This window comes from Pristis pectinata, chromosome 19 (genome assembly GCF_009764475.1).
Source record: "Pristis pectinata isolate sPriPec2 chromosome 19, sPriPec2.1.pri, whole genome shotgun sequence".
NCBI lineage: Eukaryota > Metazoa > Chordata > Chondrichthyes > Rhinopristiformes > Pristidae > Pristis > Pristis pectinata.
The window spans coordinates 10,621,643-10,637,922 of NC_067423.1; the positions used below are offsets into that span (position 1 = coordinate 10,621,643).

Here is a 16,280-nt window from a genome sequence, read left to right on the forward strand (position 1 = left end):
TAGTGAGATAAACCTACCAGGGAACGATACTATTCAGTATCCAACAGGTTAAAGGGGGAAAGCTTGTGGGGTGGGGTATGGTATATCTGCAAGAGAGAGTGTATTTTACTCATGACATCAGAAGGGATCACAGAGTTTATTGTCTAAATACGGTAGGCCTTTACTGTGGAAGTTAGATGAGCAAAAGATGATCTGATTAAAATGTCTAAGATTCTGGAAGAGGCTGACAGGGTGGATACTGAGAAGTTGTTCTCCCACGCTTGGAGTGTCTGGAACCAGGAGGCACAGTCTTTGGATGTGAAGTTGGCTACATATGACTGAAATGGGGAGAAATCTGTTTTCAAACAGGGTTATAGATTTTCAGAGTTCTCTCCCCCTGGGGCCTGAGGTTGCTAAACATCCTTTTATGCATCAAAGAGCTGGTAAGGGAGGAGTGAGTGAGTGGAATGTGGAGTTAATGCCAAAGGGCAGCATGTTCTTAATAAGTGGTTTCCTTGTGCAGTTTGTTTTCCTTAATAAACATTCTCTCGTTCCTTTTACCCTAGATTGATCCTTGCCATCTTTGTTAAATTTGTAGCCTTGTGAGCTAAATGTGAGATGCCTCTGGAGAATAATAATCAGTGTGATCCTTGTTTCTTAGAAGACCTTGTGATCCGGGATCCGTTCATCCGAATGTTTGAACGTAAAGGTGGCTTGCGTGGATTGAGAAACTATGCGGTGCAAGTTGAAGACTCGGAGTTGGAGGAGAGGATTGCGGTTGTGGAGAAGTATGGTCTGCGACTTCCTGTGCTTGTGGAGAAAATCACCAACCACTGTGTCAATTGCCCATCATTTGCAAGTAACACAACTTCCTACTCCTCTAACCTATTTTAATTTAATCTTCTTTGCATTGTGTTCCCCTCCTTTTCTTCCCAAATTCCTTCATCTCCATATTAAGCATGCAGCAGAGAGAGAAAATGCTTTTCTGACTGAGCACTTTAGCACTTGAACTGATTTTATACAATGCACCTGCTTGACCATTTGTGCTGCAAACTGTAGCGGTTGCTACCGCGGAATGAACACAAGACGCGAGTTGTAGAGTTTCAGAACAGAACTGGTTTATTTTCCCGCCTTGCACGGGCCTTTTAAGGAAGACTGTTCCCGCCCAATGCAACCGGCAATGACGTATATGCTACGTCATCAAGTCTTTCCCATGCGCGGGTTCTCCCCGTCGCTCGGGGAAGACGAAGGCCCGCCGCCATCTTGGGCCTCGCCGCTCCGATGCCATGCGACCCGACTGCCGAGCCGGTTTGCTTGCCCGGACAGTGAGTCGCTACAAAACTAACTTAAATGTTATTGAGAGAGGATTATATACAGTAGAGGTGGTACAATATCCAGCTGTCAAAAAGATACTTGGATAATTCCCTTATCAATCAGACGTGATAACCATACCACTATAAGTGACTGAGATTGATTTTATGTCAATGATTTGTTTATAACGGCATTTTTCTGGAGAAACTGCCCTGCTTTCATCAGTCCGTTTTCTCAGTTAAGTGACTTTGTTTACTGCACAAAAGACTGACAGCTGTTATCTTGTGCTCTGCCTGCATCCAACTCATTAGCTGATGTGGTGCTTCCAATAAACAGTTTGCTTCAAGAAAGCTGCCTTCGAAAAGAAATTGTGTTGCAAAGCAGTTGACAGGTTTTGCCAAATTTATATAAAATTTATTGCACTAACATCAATCTTTGTTTTTTACTTAAAATTTTACTGTGTAGTCAGTGAGTCAGAGGTTACAGGGAGTTTGCAACAGTTTATTTTATAGTGAAGTCTTTAAAGTCCATTCAAATGACAGATGAATGCGTGGCTGAGTGACTGGTGCAGGGGGCAGGGCTTCAGATTTTTGGATAATTGGGACCTTTTTTGGGGGAGGCATGACCTATTCGCTAAGGATGGGTTGCACCTAAACTCCAGAGGTTCCAATATCTTGGCGGGATTGTTTGATTTAGTTGTAGGGGAGGGTTTAAACTGATCTGGCAGGGGGATGGAAACCAGGATGTTAGGTTACAAGATGCTAAGGTAAAGGAGGGAGTTTATAGAAACAAGTCCAATGAGGATGGCAAGAAGGACAGGCAGGTGAGAAGTCAGGATAATTTGCTGAATAATAGAAGTACAACAAGTCAGGATGTTAGGATACAGAATGTTAGGATAGGGGATGAGGTATATAGGAACATGTCTAAGGTAGTATGTAGTGAAGATGGTAAGAAGGATAGACAGGTGGAAAGTCAGGATAATCTGCTGAACAATAGAAGTACAACAAAATTAATAGCAGATACCGGACTAAACGTACTATATTTAAATGCACGTAGCATTAGGAATAAAGTAGATGACCTAGTGGCACAACTACAGGTTAATAAATATGACATTGTGGCAATCACCGAGTCATGGCTTTATGACGGATGTGATTGGGAACTGAATGTCCAGGGGTACACAGTGCATAGGAAGGATAGGCGGGTAGGCAGAGGGGGAGGTGTGGCCATGATGGTTAGTAGTGATATAAAATCAATAGAAAGGAAGGATATTGGGTCAGAGGAGGTGGAATCCTTGTGGGTGGAGCTAAGAAATAGCAAGGGTAAAAGGACAATGGTAGCAGTCATATATAGGCCTCCTAATAGCAGTCAGCAAGTGGACGATAAGTTGCAGTTTGAGATAGAAAAAGCATGCCAGAGTGACAATGTGAAGATAATTATGGGGGATTTTAACATGAAGGTGGACTGGGAAATCCAGAATGGTGGTAGTACTCAGGAGAGGGAGTTTGTGGAATGTCTAAGGGACGTTTTTCTAGAGCAACTTGTTGAAGAACCCACCAGGGGATCGGCTGTTTTGGATTGGGTGCTGTGTAATGAACCGGAGGTGATTAGGGAACTAAAGGTAAAGGAACCACTGGGAACCAGTGATCACAATATGATTGAGTTCAGTTTCAAGTTTGAGAAGGAGAAACTGATAACTGGTGTATCGATATTTCAGTGGAACAAAGGAAATTACAATGGTATGAGAGAGGAGTTGGCCCTAATTGATTGGAAGAGTAAGCTGGCTGGAGGGACGGCAGAGGAGAAATGGAAGGAATTTCTACAAGAAATAAGGAAATTGCAGGATAGATGTGTTCCAAGAGAAAAGGTTTTTAATGGAAAAAAGGCACAAATGTGGATAACGAGAGAGGTGAAGGCTAAAATAAAAGCAAAAGGGGCGGCGTACAAAGAAGCAAAAATTAGTGGGAAAACAGAAGACTGGGAAGCTTTTAAAAACCTGCAGAGAGAAACTAAGAAGGTCATTAGGAAAGAAAAGATGAATTATGAAAGGAAGTTGGCGGATAACATTCGAAAGGATACAAAGAGTTTTTTAAATACATAAGGTGTAAAAGAGAGACACGGGTTGATATAGGACCAATTGATAACGGTGTAGGAGCTATTATAATGGACGATAGAGAGATGGCAGAGGAATTGAATGAATATTTTGCATCGGTCTTCACCGTGGAGGACATCAGCAATGTGCCGGTTAGTCAGGAGTCTCATGAAATGGAATTGAGTTCAGTTAAGATTACTAGGGAGAAAGTGCTAGGAAAACTAAATGGGCTAAAGACTGATAAGTCTCCCGGACCGGATGAGGTGCATCCCCAGGTTCTGAAGGAGGTGGCTTTAGAGATAGCGGAGGCATTGGCGATAATTTTCCAGAAATCGATAGATTCTGGCGTGGTTCCGGAGGACTGGAGGGTCGCAAATGTAGTTCCGTTGTATAAGAAAGGTGGGAGGCAGCATAAAGGAAATTACAGACCTATTAGTCTGACGTCAGTGGTGGGAAAGTTATTGGAATCTATCCTCAAAGACGGGGTTACGGAATACCTAGAGGCGCAAGGCAAGATAGGTCCTAGCCAACATGGTTTTGTGAAGGGAAGATCCTGCCTGACCAACCTATTGGAGTTTTTTGAAGAAATCACAGGTAAGGTGGATAAGGGAGAGGTGGTAGATGTTGTGTATTTAGACTTTCAAAAGGCCTTTGATAAGGTGCCTCACAGGAGACTGATTAATAAGATGAGAGGTCATGGAATTACGGGTAGGATAACAGAATGGGTGGAGCATTGGCTTGTTGACAGGAAGCAAAGAGTGGAAATAAAAGGATCTCGTTCTGGTTGGTTACCGGTTACTAGTGGTGTGCCGCAGGGGTCGGTGTTGGGACAGCTCCTTTTTACCTTGTACATTAACGATTTGGATGATGGAATAAATGGTTTCGTGGCTAAGTTTGCAGATGACACCAAGATAGGGGGAGGAGTAGGGAGTATTGAAGAGATAGGAAGGTTGCAGAGGGACCTAGACAGTTTAGGAGAATGGGCAAGGAAATGGCAGATGAGATTCAATGTAGGGAAATGTGCAGTTGTACACTTTGGAAGCAGAAATAAGCGGGCAGATTATTATCTAGGAGGAGAGAAAATCCAAAGCACGGAAGTACAAAGGGACTTGGGGGTACTCGTGCAGGATACCTTAAAGGTTAACCACCAGGTCGGATCGGTGGTAAAGAAAGCGAATGCTATATTGGCATTCATTTCGAGAGGTATAGTGTATAAAAGTAAGGAAGTGTTGAAGAGGCTCTACAGGGCACTAGTGAGGCCTCATTTGGAATATTGTGCGCAGTTTTGGGCCCCACCTCTTAGGAAGGATGTGTTGACGTTGGAGAGGGTTCAGAGGAGATTTACGAGGATGATTCCAGGAATGAAAGGGCTTACGTATGAGAAGCGTTTGTCGGCTCTTGGACTGTACTCACTGGAGTACAGAAGAATGAGAGGGGACCTCATAGAGACATTTAAAATATTGATAGGAAAGGACAGAGTAAATGTGGCTAGGCTGTTTCCCTTGGTGGGTGAGTCCAGGACCAGAGGGCACAATCTTAGAATTAGAGGGTACAGTTTCAAAACAGAGATGAGGAAAAATTTCTTTAGCCAGAGGGTGGTGAATTTGTGGAACTCCTTGCCACGTACAGCAATGGAGGCCAGATCAGTGGGGGCGTTCAAGGAGGAGATAGATAGATATCTAAATAGTCAGGATATCAAGGAATATGGGGATAAGGCCGGAAATTGGGATTAGAATAGTTTTTTTTCCTTCCCCCATTCCCCATTTCTCATTTCTATTTCCCTTTCCTTGGAGCAGACTCGATGGGCCGAATGGCCTGCTTCTGCTCCCTTGTCTTGTGATCTTCTGAAAAAGTCTTTGTGTACAAAATCCAGCAGTATGTATTTTACATCCAAAAGAGTTGTGTTAGAAACTGGGGCAACATAGTGGCATAGCAGTTAATGCTGCTACCTCACAGTTCTAGGAACCTATGTTTGATGCCAACCTAGTGTGTTCTATGTACAGTGTCTGCATGGGTTTCCCCCAGATTGTCCAGTTTCATCCCTCATCCAAAAGAAGTGGTGGTGTGTTAATTGATTACTGCAAATGACCCCTTAATAAGTATAGAGGGAGGGAAAAAGAAAGATCCAGCCATGGGCCAGCCAGCTTCCTTTTGTGTTGTAAGAAGCAAGTCCTCTTTGAACTGTATCATAGAACACTCAACTGAGACCACAGCAAAATCTGCCCAACAACATTTATCTTGTCTGCTATGGCTACGCCCGAGTCAAAAGGTTATATGTGCAACTCTACCTTTGCGCACGGAAGTCTTGGCTGATTCTCCAGAACATGGCTGCAAGTGCAGTCTTTTGAATGTGACATTAAACCAAAGGCCTGTTCTGCTCCCTCAAGTATTTCATAGACTGGCAGAAGAGTTATTTGTGGTATTCCGAATGATGGCTAGATCATGCTGATGCCAGATGACTAGTGAGTTCTAGATTCCTGCTCCTGCTCACATTACCACAGAAGTTTGGAAGGCTCTGGAGGTCAAATGCCAGTGATTCCTGATCGTACGGCCTGAAGGTCCAGGTAGAGCAGGTGTCCGAAGGCCAAAAGGCCCCACTTAGCGCCACTGAGGCCTGCTTGCCATTAGTAGACTGTTCTGTCTGAAGGCAAGACTTTAAAATGTAAGTGTCACTACAGGCATGTCACAGAAACTGTGAACTTGGTTGAGTATGATCTGACCCCTATGTTTATCCTTCAACAGAGATCAGATTATCCCCACATTATCAGCTGGTAGATTTCTTTTCAAGCACACGGTAGTGTAGCGGTTAGCATGATGCTTTACAGTGCCAGCGACCTGGGTTCAATTCCGGCCACTGTCTGTAAGGGGTTTGTACGTTCTCCCCGTGTCTGCATGGGTTTCCTCCGGGTGCTCTGGTTTCCTCCCACATTCCAGAGACTTACGGGTTAGGAAGTTGTGGGCATGCTATGTTGGCGTCGGAAGCTTGGCGACACTTGCAGGCTGTGAATACTTTGTATGAAAGTATGAAAGTGTTCATACTTTGAACACTACTCAAAGTATGCATTTCACTGTGTGTTTTGATGTATATGTGACTAATAAAGAAACCTTAATCTTAATCTTCAATGCAAACTAGTTGTTGTGTTTCCTACTTTACAATGTAAGACAAGATCTGAAGAGAGCTTTTATTTTGGTTGAAGGTTTTATAAGGGCCCAAGCATGATCGTAAGGTGATGAAAAGGGTTGTATACTTGGCTTTATGACAACATTGTGATTTGTTCTTCTGCAAATTGCAATTGTTGCTTTCCACTCCTGTTAGAAATTTTAAATAGCCTTTAGTTAATCAAAGTTATTAAGCGATGTGGGTCAAAGACAGGCAAATGGAATTAGGTGACAGATCTCACTGAATGGTGGGACAGACAAGAGAAGCGAAATGGCCTCTTCCTCTAGTTTGGTAATTTAGTAATTTTCATTTCTGAAAACTGATAAAAATCCATAGATCACGTAGTACAAATTATTGAAGAAGGGGTGGGAGCTTCAACGTTCAAATTTCACCTGTTCCTGATTAGAAGGATAAACTTTAACTGTCCCTTTTGTTCTTCTGAAGATGTTGTTCTGGGAACCGTGCACAAAGCAAAAGGATTGGAGTTTGAGATGGTACAGATCGCTGAAGACCTTATAAAGGTTCCAGGCTTTCGACACAACACTCATGTTCTTTCTGGGTTTAAGATCGGTAAGTATTTCTCTGCTCCTTTTTAAATCTTTTTCTCACTCCCTCCTTTCGCCCTGGACTAGGTTGTCCAAAATGCCATTTGTTCATGAGCCTTGCCAGTGAGAGGCAGAAAGCTATTCAACAATATGGGGCATCATATCCAAGGCCTCTTGATCATCCACCAGTATACACTTAATCAGTCTGTGTGAACAGATAATGACCATGATTTGCTACCTCTAACTGAAATTTTTTATTAATCCTTCCTCAGGCTCAATCTACTAAATCAAACTCAGTTTAGCCAACACAGAACAGACCATATGTCCAGACCATGAGTTTTCTGAGCTAAGATATCTTTATTAGTCACATATACGTTGAAACACACAGTGAAATACATCTTTGCATAAAGTGTTCTGGGGGCAGCCCGCAAGTGTAGCCACGCTTCCGGTGCCTACATAGCATGCCCACAACTTCCTAACCCGTTGGTCTTTGGAATGTGGGAGGAAACCTGAGCACCTGGAGGAAATCCACGCAGACACAGGGAGAATGTACAAACCCCTTACAGACAGCGGCCAGAATTGAACCCGGGTCGCTGGCGCTGTAAAGCATTACGCTAACTGCTACACTACTGTGCACACATGAGCTGGTCCATGGATCCCTCCTGAGCGATTGAAGCATGTTGTTTGTAGGAAGGGCATCTCTTAAGAGGAACTACTTTCTGATTTCGAGCTTTGCATTAAACTTAGATCCTCTCTGTTATACTGTACCTTTGTTTCTGAAAGGAGGAGAGATGATGGGTTAATGGATGCATTCTTGGATGCATATGGTTTACATTGTAATCTTTTTGATATTGACTTGCCTGGAGGAAAGCAATTATTTGAGCAGTTGAGTTGTAAAAAGAACAGGTGTACAGAAATTCACCCTTGGTTCTTAGGACTAAATGTGCAATAAAATGGCAGCTGCAGTTTGTACCTTGCCTCTAATTCAGTAAATTCAGTACAGCTGAATTTTGTAAGGAGAGTGTGCAACAGCTGTCCTGTTTCATTGCAAGGTCCAAGGATAAACATGCTTCCTAATGTCTGCACAATCTAATCTCAGTGACAGCAGTAACACAGACCTGATGTATTCAGAGAGCACCCCCCATTATTGTTTTCAGTCAGTGGAGCATAATCTTTCACCTTTAACATCATTGGGAGAATCTGTGGCCCCTTTTGCCCTTCCAAAAAAATTTTGAAATTCTACAAATATCAGATGACACTAATGGGGTATCACTGCATTTATATGAATTACATCTCTGTCCTCAGACTTGGTCCCAGATGTCGATTGGAACTTGCTTTATATTGCTGTTACCCGGGCAAAGAGGCGTCTTGTGATGAGCAGGTCTTTGGAATGTCTCCTCTCCTTTGCCAATGTGAGTGAGATTCTTGTTGTGTTTCAGTCTGAGTAAGAGTGTTGCGGAGGATATTATGTTAGACTGTGAGGTTCATAAGATGCTTGGGCTGTGTCACACTGTGCCAAGCTGCCTCTACACTGGTACCTTGCTCAGTGCTCAGGATGGCTTTGCAGGAATGAGAGTGTTCATAGAATTGGTGCTACGAGGGGTCATGCACTGATGTGCCAGGAAACTAGTATGAATCCAGCAATGAATCAACCCATGGATCCGGTGTGGATAAACTGCCTGTGAGGCCTGGTGCTGAGTAGGCTGGCGTGAGTTGTGCGGCTACTCAGTGCTGAGATAAAGTCACAGAGCTATACAGCATGGAAACAAGCCCTTCGGTCCAACTCTTCCATGCTGACCAAGTCGCCTAACTGAGCAAGTCCAGGTGAGAGGGGGAAGGTAGGTGGGTGCGGGAGGGGGGAGATGTAAGAGGCTGTGAGGTGATAGGTGGAAGAAGCAAAGGGCTTGAAGAAGGAGGAATCCAGCAGGAGAGGGCAGTAGACCATGGAATAAAGGGAAGGAGCTGGGGAACAGGAGGGAGGTGATGGGCAAGTCATGAGGGCAGGGGAAGGAAAAGAGAAGGGGTGAGGGGGCCACAGGAATGCGAGAAAACAAGGGGGGGAAGGGAGGAAAAAAGGGTAAAACAGGGGAAGGGTTACCGGAAGTTAGAGAAATTGATGTTGATGCTGTTCGGTGGGAGACTACCTCAGCCGCCACCTTATGAGCCTCCACACCCAACACTTGGATTCCCTTGTCCACTCGTCCCTCCCCACTGATGACCCTCCCGGCACTTATCCCTGCAACCGCACTAAGTGCTACACCTGTCCCTCCACCTCCTCCCTCACCACCCTTCAGGGTCCCAGACTATCCTTCCAGGTGAGGCAGCGCTTCACCTGAGTCCGAGGGTGTCAATTATTGCGTCCGGTGCTCCCCGTGCGGCCTCCTCTACGTCGGTGAGACCCGACGCAGATTGGGTGACCACTTCGTCGAGCACCTTCGCTCTGTCCGCTGCAATAGCCAGGACCTCCCGGTGGCCAGCCACTTCAATTCCGCTTCCCTTTCCCGTACTGACGTGGCCTCCTTTACTGCCACGTTGAGGCCAGATGCAGGTTGGAGCAGCAACACCCCGTATTCCGCCTTGGGAGTCTCCAACCTGACGGCATCAACATCGATTTCTCTTCCGTAACCTCTCCCCTCAGTTCTCCTCTATCCCTTGTTTTCCCTCATTCCTGTGGTCCCCTCCCCCCTTTTCTTTGCTCTCCCCCGCCCTTCTGACCTGCCCATCACCTCCCTCCTATTCCCCACCTCCTTCCCTTTATTCCATGGTCCACTGCCCTCTCCTACTGGATTCTTTCTTCAGCCCTCTGCCTTTTCCACCCATCACCTCTCAGCTTCGTACATCACTCCCTTTCATCCTCCCTCCCTCACCCACCTACCTTCCCCCCCCCCTCACCTGGACTCACCTATCACCTGCCAGCTTGTGCTCCTCCCCCTCCCCCGACCTTCTTATTCTGGCTTCTGCCCTCTTTCTTTCCAGCCCTGATAAAGGGTCTCGACCCGAAACATCGACTGTTTATTTCTCTCCATGGATGTTGCCTGACCTGTTCAGTTCCTCCAACATTTTGTGTGTGTTGCTGGTCAAATTCTTCTGTGATTTGGCTAAACTTTGGAAATATATATGAGTACTTAAAAGTCGCCGTATCGATGGGCAGACATACAGCAGCTGAAGTTTAGTTCCAAGAAATGGACAGGAAGAACAAGTGACAACATTACCTGGAGTGGATGCAGGAACAGAGAGAGACCTAGGGGTGACTATATGCAAAGATTCTCAATGTATCAGAAGCAGTTCCAAGTATCTACTGACCAGGAGGTTTTGTCAGAGCCCTTATCTATAAGCAGCTTTGAAATTAAAGGAAAAAAGTGCTAGTTATGACTTAGTGGTGGCAGTGAATCAGCTGACTGTAGTTCAATTCAAAGAAGAGCACACAGTCTAGTCCAGTGAAATATCAAGAGAGTGTCGCACTGTCAACCGTGCTACCTTTAGGATGAGATGTAAAACCAAGGCTCGGTTTACCCAGTCACATGAAGAAAAGGACCCCATGGCACTATTCACCGAAGAGATGTCTGGACCCACATCTATCACTTGACACATAAAAGGGTGACTTGGTAATTTATTTCATTCAGACAGCAATATAAACAGGACTGGGAACTGTAACAGTAGTTCAGATTTAAAATAAAGTGTTTAGAAGAAACCACTAGCAGGGTTTCATGATCAAATCCTGACAAGGCAGATGGTTTCACTCATTAGTCATTTCTCAGTCCTGCCCTTATACATGGTCTGACTGGATTGCAAATCAGATAGAAACTTTAAATAAATTACCAGGTTTGTGGACTCTACAAGGAGAAAGTTGGCGTTACAAAACCTCATTGAATGTGAAGGACTTTGGAAAGTCTTGAGGTCATGAAAGGTGCTGTAGAAATGCAAATTCTTTTTTTATGTGCTACTCTTGAGACCCATCTGAAAGGAAGTACACAAGCTTAACAGTAAATTATGTGAGGATCAGACAGATTTTGGTTTGCTGCCACCAGAGTGCAACTGGAATTATCCACTCAGGCTGTAGTTTATTAATATCAGTTAAGGGAATCGGAGCAGATGCCATGTTTTCATCTTTTAAAATTTCAGAACATTTTGCCTGTTTACACTGTGCTCAGAGTATTTGCGACCACATAGAATTTGTTGAAGATTTCAGCTTGTTGCTGACACTGTGTGGTTCATTCCAGGCTGTGGGGGGGGATAGCTCAGCAGTATGACTGGAGTCTGTAGACCTTAACTTCTGCTTTTGGTTTGGTTTGGAGGACAAACAATGATTTGTTTTCCACCTCTAAATCATGTTTAATCTCAACGTCACAGGAATATTTTCTAAAGCCTGAATTAACCACCAACCTGCTTGGAAAGGGGTTATCTCCTAAATGTCACATTGGAGGGTGTTTAAATCGCATTACAAGTGAAGCAGTGTTAACTATGAGGAAAGCATCAAGTCCACAGGTAATTATTTTGTAGAATAATGTATTTGATAGATAATGATTAAAACAATGATTGATTTGTGAGGAGAAGGGAGAGGTCAGGTGGCTCCAGCTGTGCCACCTGGAATGCATCATGTGAGTGGTGTGGTGTGTACCAGGGATGCTTCCCCAACCACATGTTTGTCCCCTGAACCATTTAGCCTTTAGGATTGTTACCTCCACACCCCGACCCCACCCTCTACTCTACAAGGGAAGTTGATGCCATTAGTTGGTGGTTGAGTTGTGCTTTGTAGATTATTTCACTCCTGGTTCATCTTGCTTCAGACCAATCCCCTGAAGAATTGACAGTGCAGTTTCTGTTTGATGGAGCCTGCAGACTCACTCCATAGGGATACAGTTGCTTAACCAAGCCCAGCAAATTGAAACACACATTGAGACGAACTTCCAACAAAACAGCAGGACAGTTCCTGCCACTTGCCGGCTAGGAGCAACTTATCCGTCAGGACATGGGCTTCCTGGTGACTCTCAGAAAATTTACAGCACAGAAGTGGGCTATTCGGCCCTTCTTCTCAGTGGTACCCAGCCTAATCCTACCTTCCAACAATAAGACTGAGACTTTGCAGGGCACGGACTTCAAGTGCATGACAGAAGACTGTTTAAATGTTTCTGCCTCCATCAGCCTTTCAGGCAGTAGGTTCCACTACCCTCTGGATGAAAAAAAACGTCTTACCATCTCCCCTTTAATCCTTCTACCTTGATCTATGTCCCCCGGTCTTTCACTCATCTGTCTAGGCCCTTCATTTTTACACACCTCAATTAAATCTCCCCTTAATTGCCTCTGTTCCAAACAACCAATTCCAGCCTGCCCAGTCTTTGCTTAGTGCTGAACCTTTCAAGTCTGGCCAAGTCCTGTGTTTCCTCTGGATCATTTCCAATGCAATCACATTGCTTCTGTAATGAAGTGTTACGAACTGTACACTGCATTCAAGCTGTGGTCTAATTAGCCTGTATTGTGTGCAGTTTGAGCTCCCTGCTCTTGGAGTCATAGAGCCATTATGACATAGGGAGTAAGGGGGGTGGAGGGGGTGCATTCAGACTACTAAATCCATGCCCATTGTCTCCAAAGCAATCCAGTAAGTTCCATCCCCCATTCTTTACACTCTGTCCCTGCTAGTTCATTTCTCTTGTGTGTATCCAATTTCCTTTTAGACTCATAGGGTAATTCCGCATGGAAACAGGCCCTTCAGCCCAACTCATCCATGCTAACCAATGGTGTTCGCCAAGCTAGTCCCATTTACCCGCGCTTGGTCCATATCCCTCCTATCCACGTACATATACCTATCTTGAATAGTTGATTATCTCTTGTTCCACAACTCTTGCAGGCAGCGAGTTACAAGTCATCAAGACATCTCCCTGTATCTCTTGTCCTATGTTCAATTCCCAGAGAATTATGGAAAGTATCCCAAATCCTTTTTCAACCACCATATTTGATATGTCGCACTACCATAAGATTCTGTGGATATGCACTCCAATGGTGTGCTTGCATTGAAGAGGGTGCAGAGAAACGGTTGCCTGAGATGAAACATTTCAGTTATGGAGAGGGACTAGATAGGCTGGGTTTGTTTTCCTTGGAGTGGAGGAGTCTGAGGGAGTCCTGATTGATTGGTATAAAATTATGATGGGCGTAGATAGGGTAGATAGTAGTAAACCCTATCTATCAAAGGGTTAGAGGTATAGACCCTAGCAGAGGTATCCAAAACTAGAAAGCACAGGTTTAGGTAAGGAGTATGAAGTTTATTGGGGATCTGAGGAAGATATTTTTCACCCAGAAGATGATTGGAATCTGGAACACACTGCATGATGGGGTGGTGGAGGCAGGTACTCAATATTTAAGTATCTGGAGGAGCACTTGAATTGCCAGGGCATATAAGGCTGCAGGCCAAGTGCTGGTAAATGGGATTAGTAAAGATAGGTGCATGATGGACAGCAGGAACATGGTGGGCTGAAGAGTTTTTTCCGATGCTATGTGACGCTGTGGCCTTGCCCTCCCCTCTTCCTCCCATTTAGAACATAGAACACTACAGCACAGTACAGGCACTTTGGCCCACAATGTTATGCCAACATTTTATGTGTACTTTTACTATGTAATTTGCCATATTGTCCCTTCCCAAAGACATTACCTCAGCTTTTTTTTTAAGCGGGTTGAGTTCCATTTCCTACTTTTCTGCCCAAATGGGCAGTTCACTGATGCCGTCCCACGGGGAAGAATCCCAATCCTCTGCCAGTCCACTGTGTCCTAACCCCAACACTCCGACCTCTACCGCCACCCTCCTCTCCAACCACGGCAACCCACCCTGCCTCCAACCCCACTGCCAATCTGCAAAACCAGAGTCTCTGTGGCTTGGCGCAGTTCAAAACTGTGCAAACCCCATTTGAGGCATTACAAAAATGACACCTTCCTTAGCAAAGCCAACAATAGTTCTGCTAGTTACAATGGACAATTTCTCCCATTTGGAGATGGTGGAATCTGAGCAAAAACAAGATGCTGGAGGAACTCAGCAGGTCAGGCAGCATCTGTGGAGGGAAATGGACAGTGGACTTTTTGGGTAGAGATCCTTCGTCTGGACTGATGATTCTCCCGCTTGCTGTTTGGTACTGTTGGGGCGGTGTTATAGAGTCTGTATTGGCCTCTATCAAACACAGCTCCCGGGATGTTTTGGGGAACGTGGGAATGATTGCCCTTCTTCAGACATGAAGCATTGTCAAGTGGTGGTGAAGTACTGTAGTAGGGCCGGTGGAAGTGTGGGCAGTGATCACCCTAGCAGGAGAGGACAGGATAGTGGAAGCCATTGGCACAAAAGAGAGAGGGAGGATGTAATACCTCTTCACTTTATTTCTATGTATTATTTTTAATTGTTTCCTCTTTCTTTTGCTTCTGTCTTGGCAGTGTGCCGGGGAGGATGCTGGTGGTCCTCTCTGTTGTGTGTGTGTGAGGCAGCGGATCGGTCCCCTTATCTACCTCCTCGCTTCTCCGGAACTGGTCAAATCCAGGATTAGAACAGGCGGGAGGGGCTGTGATCCCCCTTGAAATACCCTGTTAGCTGGGAGTGCGGTAGGAGGTAGCGGTGAGAAGTGTGAGAGCATCTACCCATGTCGGAAGAGATCGGAAGACCTAGAGCTATTTCCTCTTGCACTAACCATCTGGAGTGGTGTTATTTCTGGTGCTCTCAGGTGAACTTTGTATAGAAATCTGATGAATATATCCAGCAATTTTTTTTTTCCCCTTTGCACTTGGAAGATGACCTGCAGTATTTCAGATGTACATTTTTTTAAATTCCTGTTGTGATAAGGAAATTACCGTTTCCAGCCAACTGTATCATTTAATGATTTAAATCATTTTTTTCCCAGAAAGCTGCTGTTTCTTTAGCAGTTGAGTTCTGTTTAATTTATGTCTCCACTTTCCTCAGTAAACTATTTGTTTTAAAGTTCTCCTGGTGTATTGCAGAGCTGGGGGATTTCCTGGCCACCTTTCATTACTCCACCAACATTGCTAGTCATATAATTTGCTTATTGTAGCTCTGTTGTTCATGGCAGCTGGTTTTATAAAAATGATTACATAGAATATAAAACAATACAGCACAAGAACAGTTACTTGAACTACACATAAGATGCTGGAGCAACTGTGGGTCAGGCAACATCTGTGGAGGGAAATGGACAGTCGACGTTTCCGGTCGAGACCCTTCATCTTGACTGGAGCTACTGCCTCAGAGGCCAGGTTCAATCCTGACCTCATGCTGTCAATATGGAGTTTGCATGTTCTCCCTGTGACCATGCAGGTTTCCTCCGGGTGCTCCAGTTTCCTCTCACGCCCCAAAGGTGTGCAGGTTGATAGGTTAATTGGCCAACGTAAATTGCCCTGGTGTGAAGATGAGTGGTAGAATCTGGGGGAAGTTTAGGAGAATGTGTGGGAATAAAAAATGGGATTAGTGTAAATGGGTGATTGGTGGTCAGCATGCACTTGGTGGGCCAAAGGGCCTGTTTCCATGCTGTCTTTATTACTCTAATGCTATAACTGTTCAATGCACAAACATATTTGGTCCCTTCATCCAAGTCCACTCTTTTCCATGATGAATAGTTGTAGGGATGTTACTGGAGGGAATTCTGAGGGTCAAGATCTACCATCACTTGGATAATCAAGGCCTGATCAGGAATAGTCAGCATGGTTTTGTGTGTGGGAGGTCATGTCTGACGAGTCCTTCGGAGTTTTTCAAAGAGTTAACAAAGGGGATAGATGAGGGTACGGCAGTGGATGTTGTCTATATGGACTTTAGTTGGGCCTTTGACAAGGTCCCACATGGCAGGCTGATCTGGAAGGTTAGGTCGCATGGGATTCAGGGGGAGCTAGCGAGGTGGATTCAGAATTGGCTCGATGATAGGAAGCAGAGGGTGATTGTTGAAGGTCGATTCTCCAACTGGAGGCCAGTGACTAGTGGGGTGCCCCAGGGGTCAGTGTTGGGACCTCTTTTATTCATTATGTATGTAAATGATTTGGATGTGAATGTACATGGCACAATTAGCAAGTTTGTGGATGATACTAAATTAGGGGGTCTTGTTGATAGTGAAGCAGGTTACAAATAGTTACAAAGAAATATTAATCAGTTTGGGAGATGGGTTAAGGAATGGCAAATGGTTTTCAACTTAGTTAAGTGTGAGGTGATGCATTTTGAACATTA

At 44.7% G+C, this 16,280-nt stretch overlaps 1 protein-coding gene across 5 annotated transcripts in view; it reads left to right on the forward strand.

The window, feature by feature from the left end:
- fbxo18 (F-box DNA helicase 1) overlaps positions 1-14,639 on the forward strand; it is a 68,901-nt gene extending 54,262 nt beyond the window's left edge. For all 5 annotated transcript variants that reach the window (XM_052033820.1, XM_052033819.1, XM_052033823.1 and 2 more), the window contains 5 exons: positions 641-838; positions 6,984-7,109; positions 8,390-8,496; positions 11,435-11,569; positions 14,495-14,639. In XM_052033820.1, the coding sequence (XP_051889780.1) occupies positions 641-838; positions 6,984-7,109; positions 8,390-8,496; positions 11,435-11,569; positions 14,495-14,635 (707 nt within the window). In that variant the 3' untranslated portion in view covers positions 14,636-14,639. The remainder of the gene's footprint in view (positions 1-640; positions 839-6,983; positions 7,110-8,389; positions 8,497-11,434; positions 11,570-14,494) is intronic.
- The last annotated feature ends 1,641 nt before the right edge of the window (positions 14,640-16,280 follow it).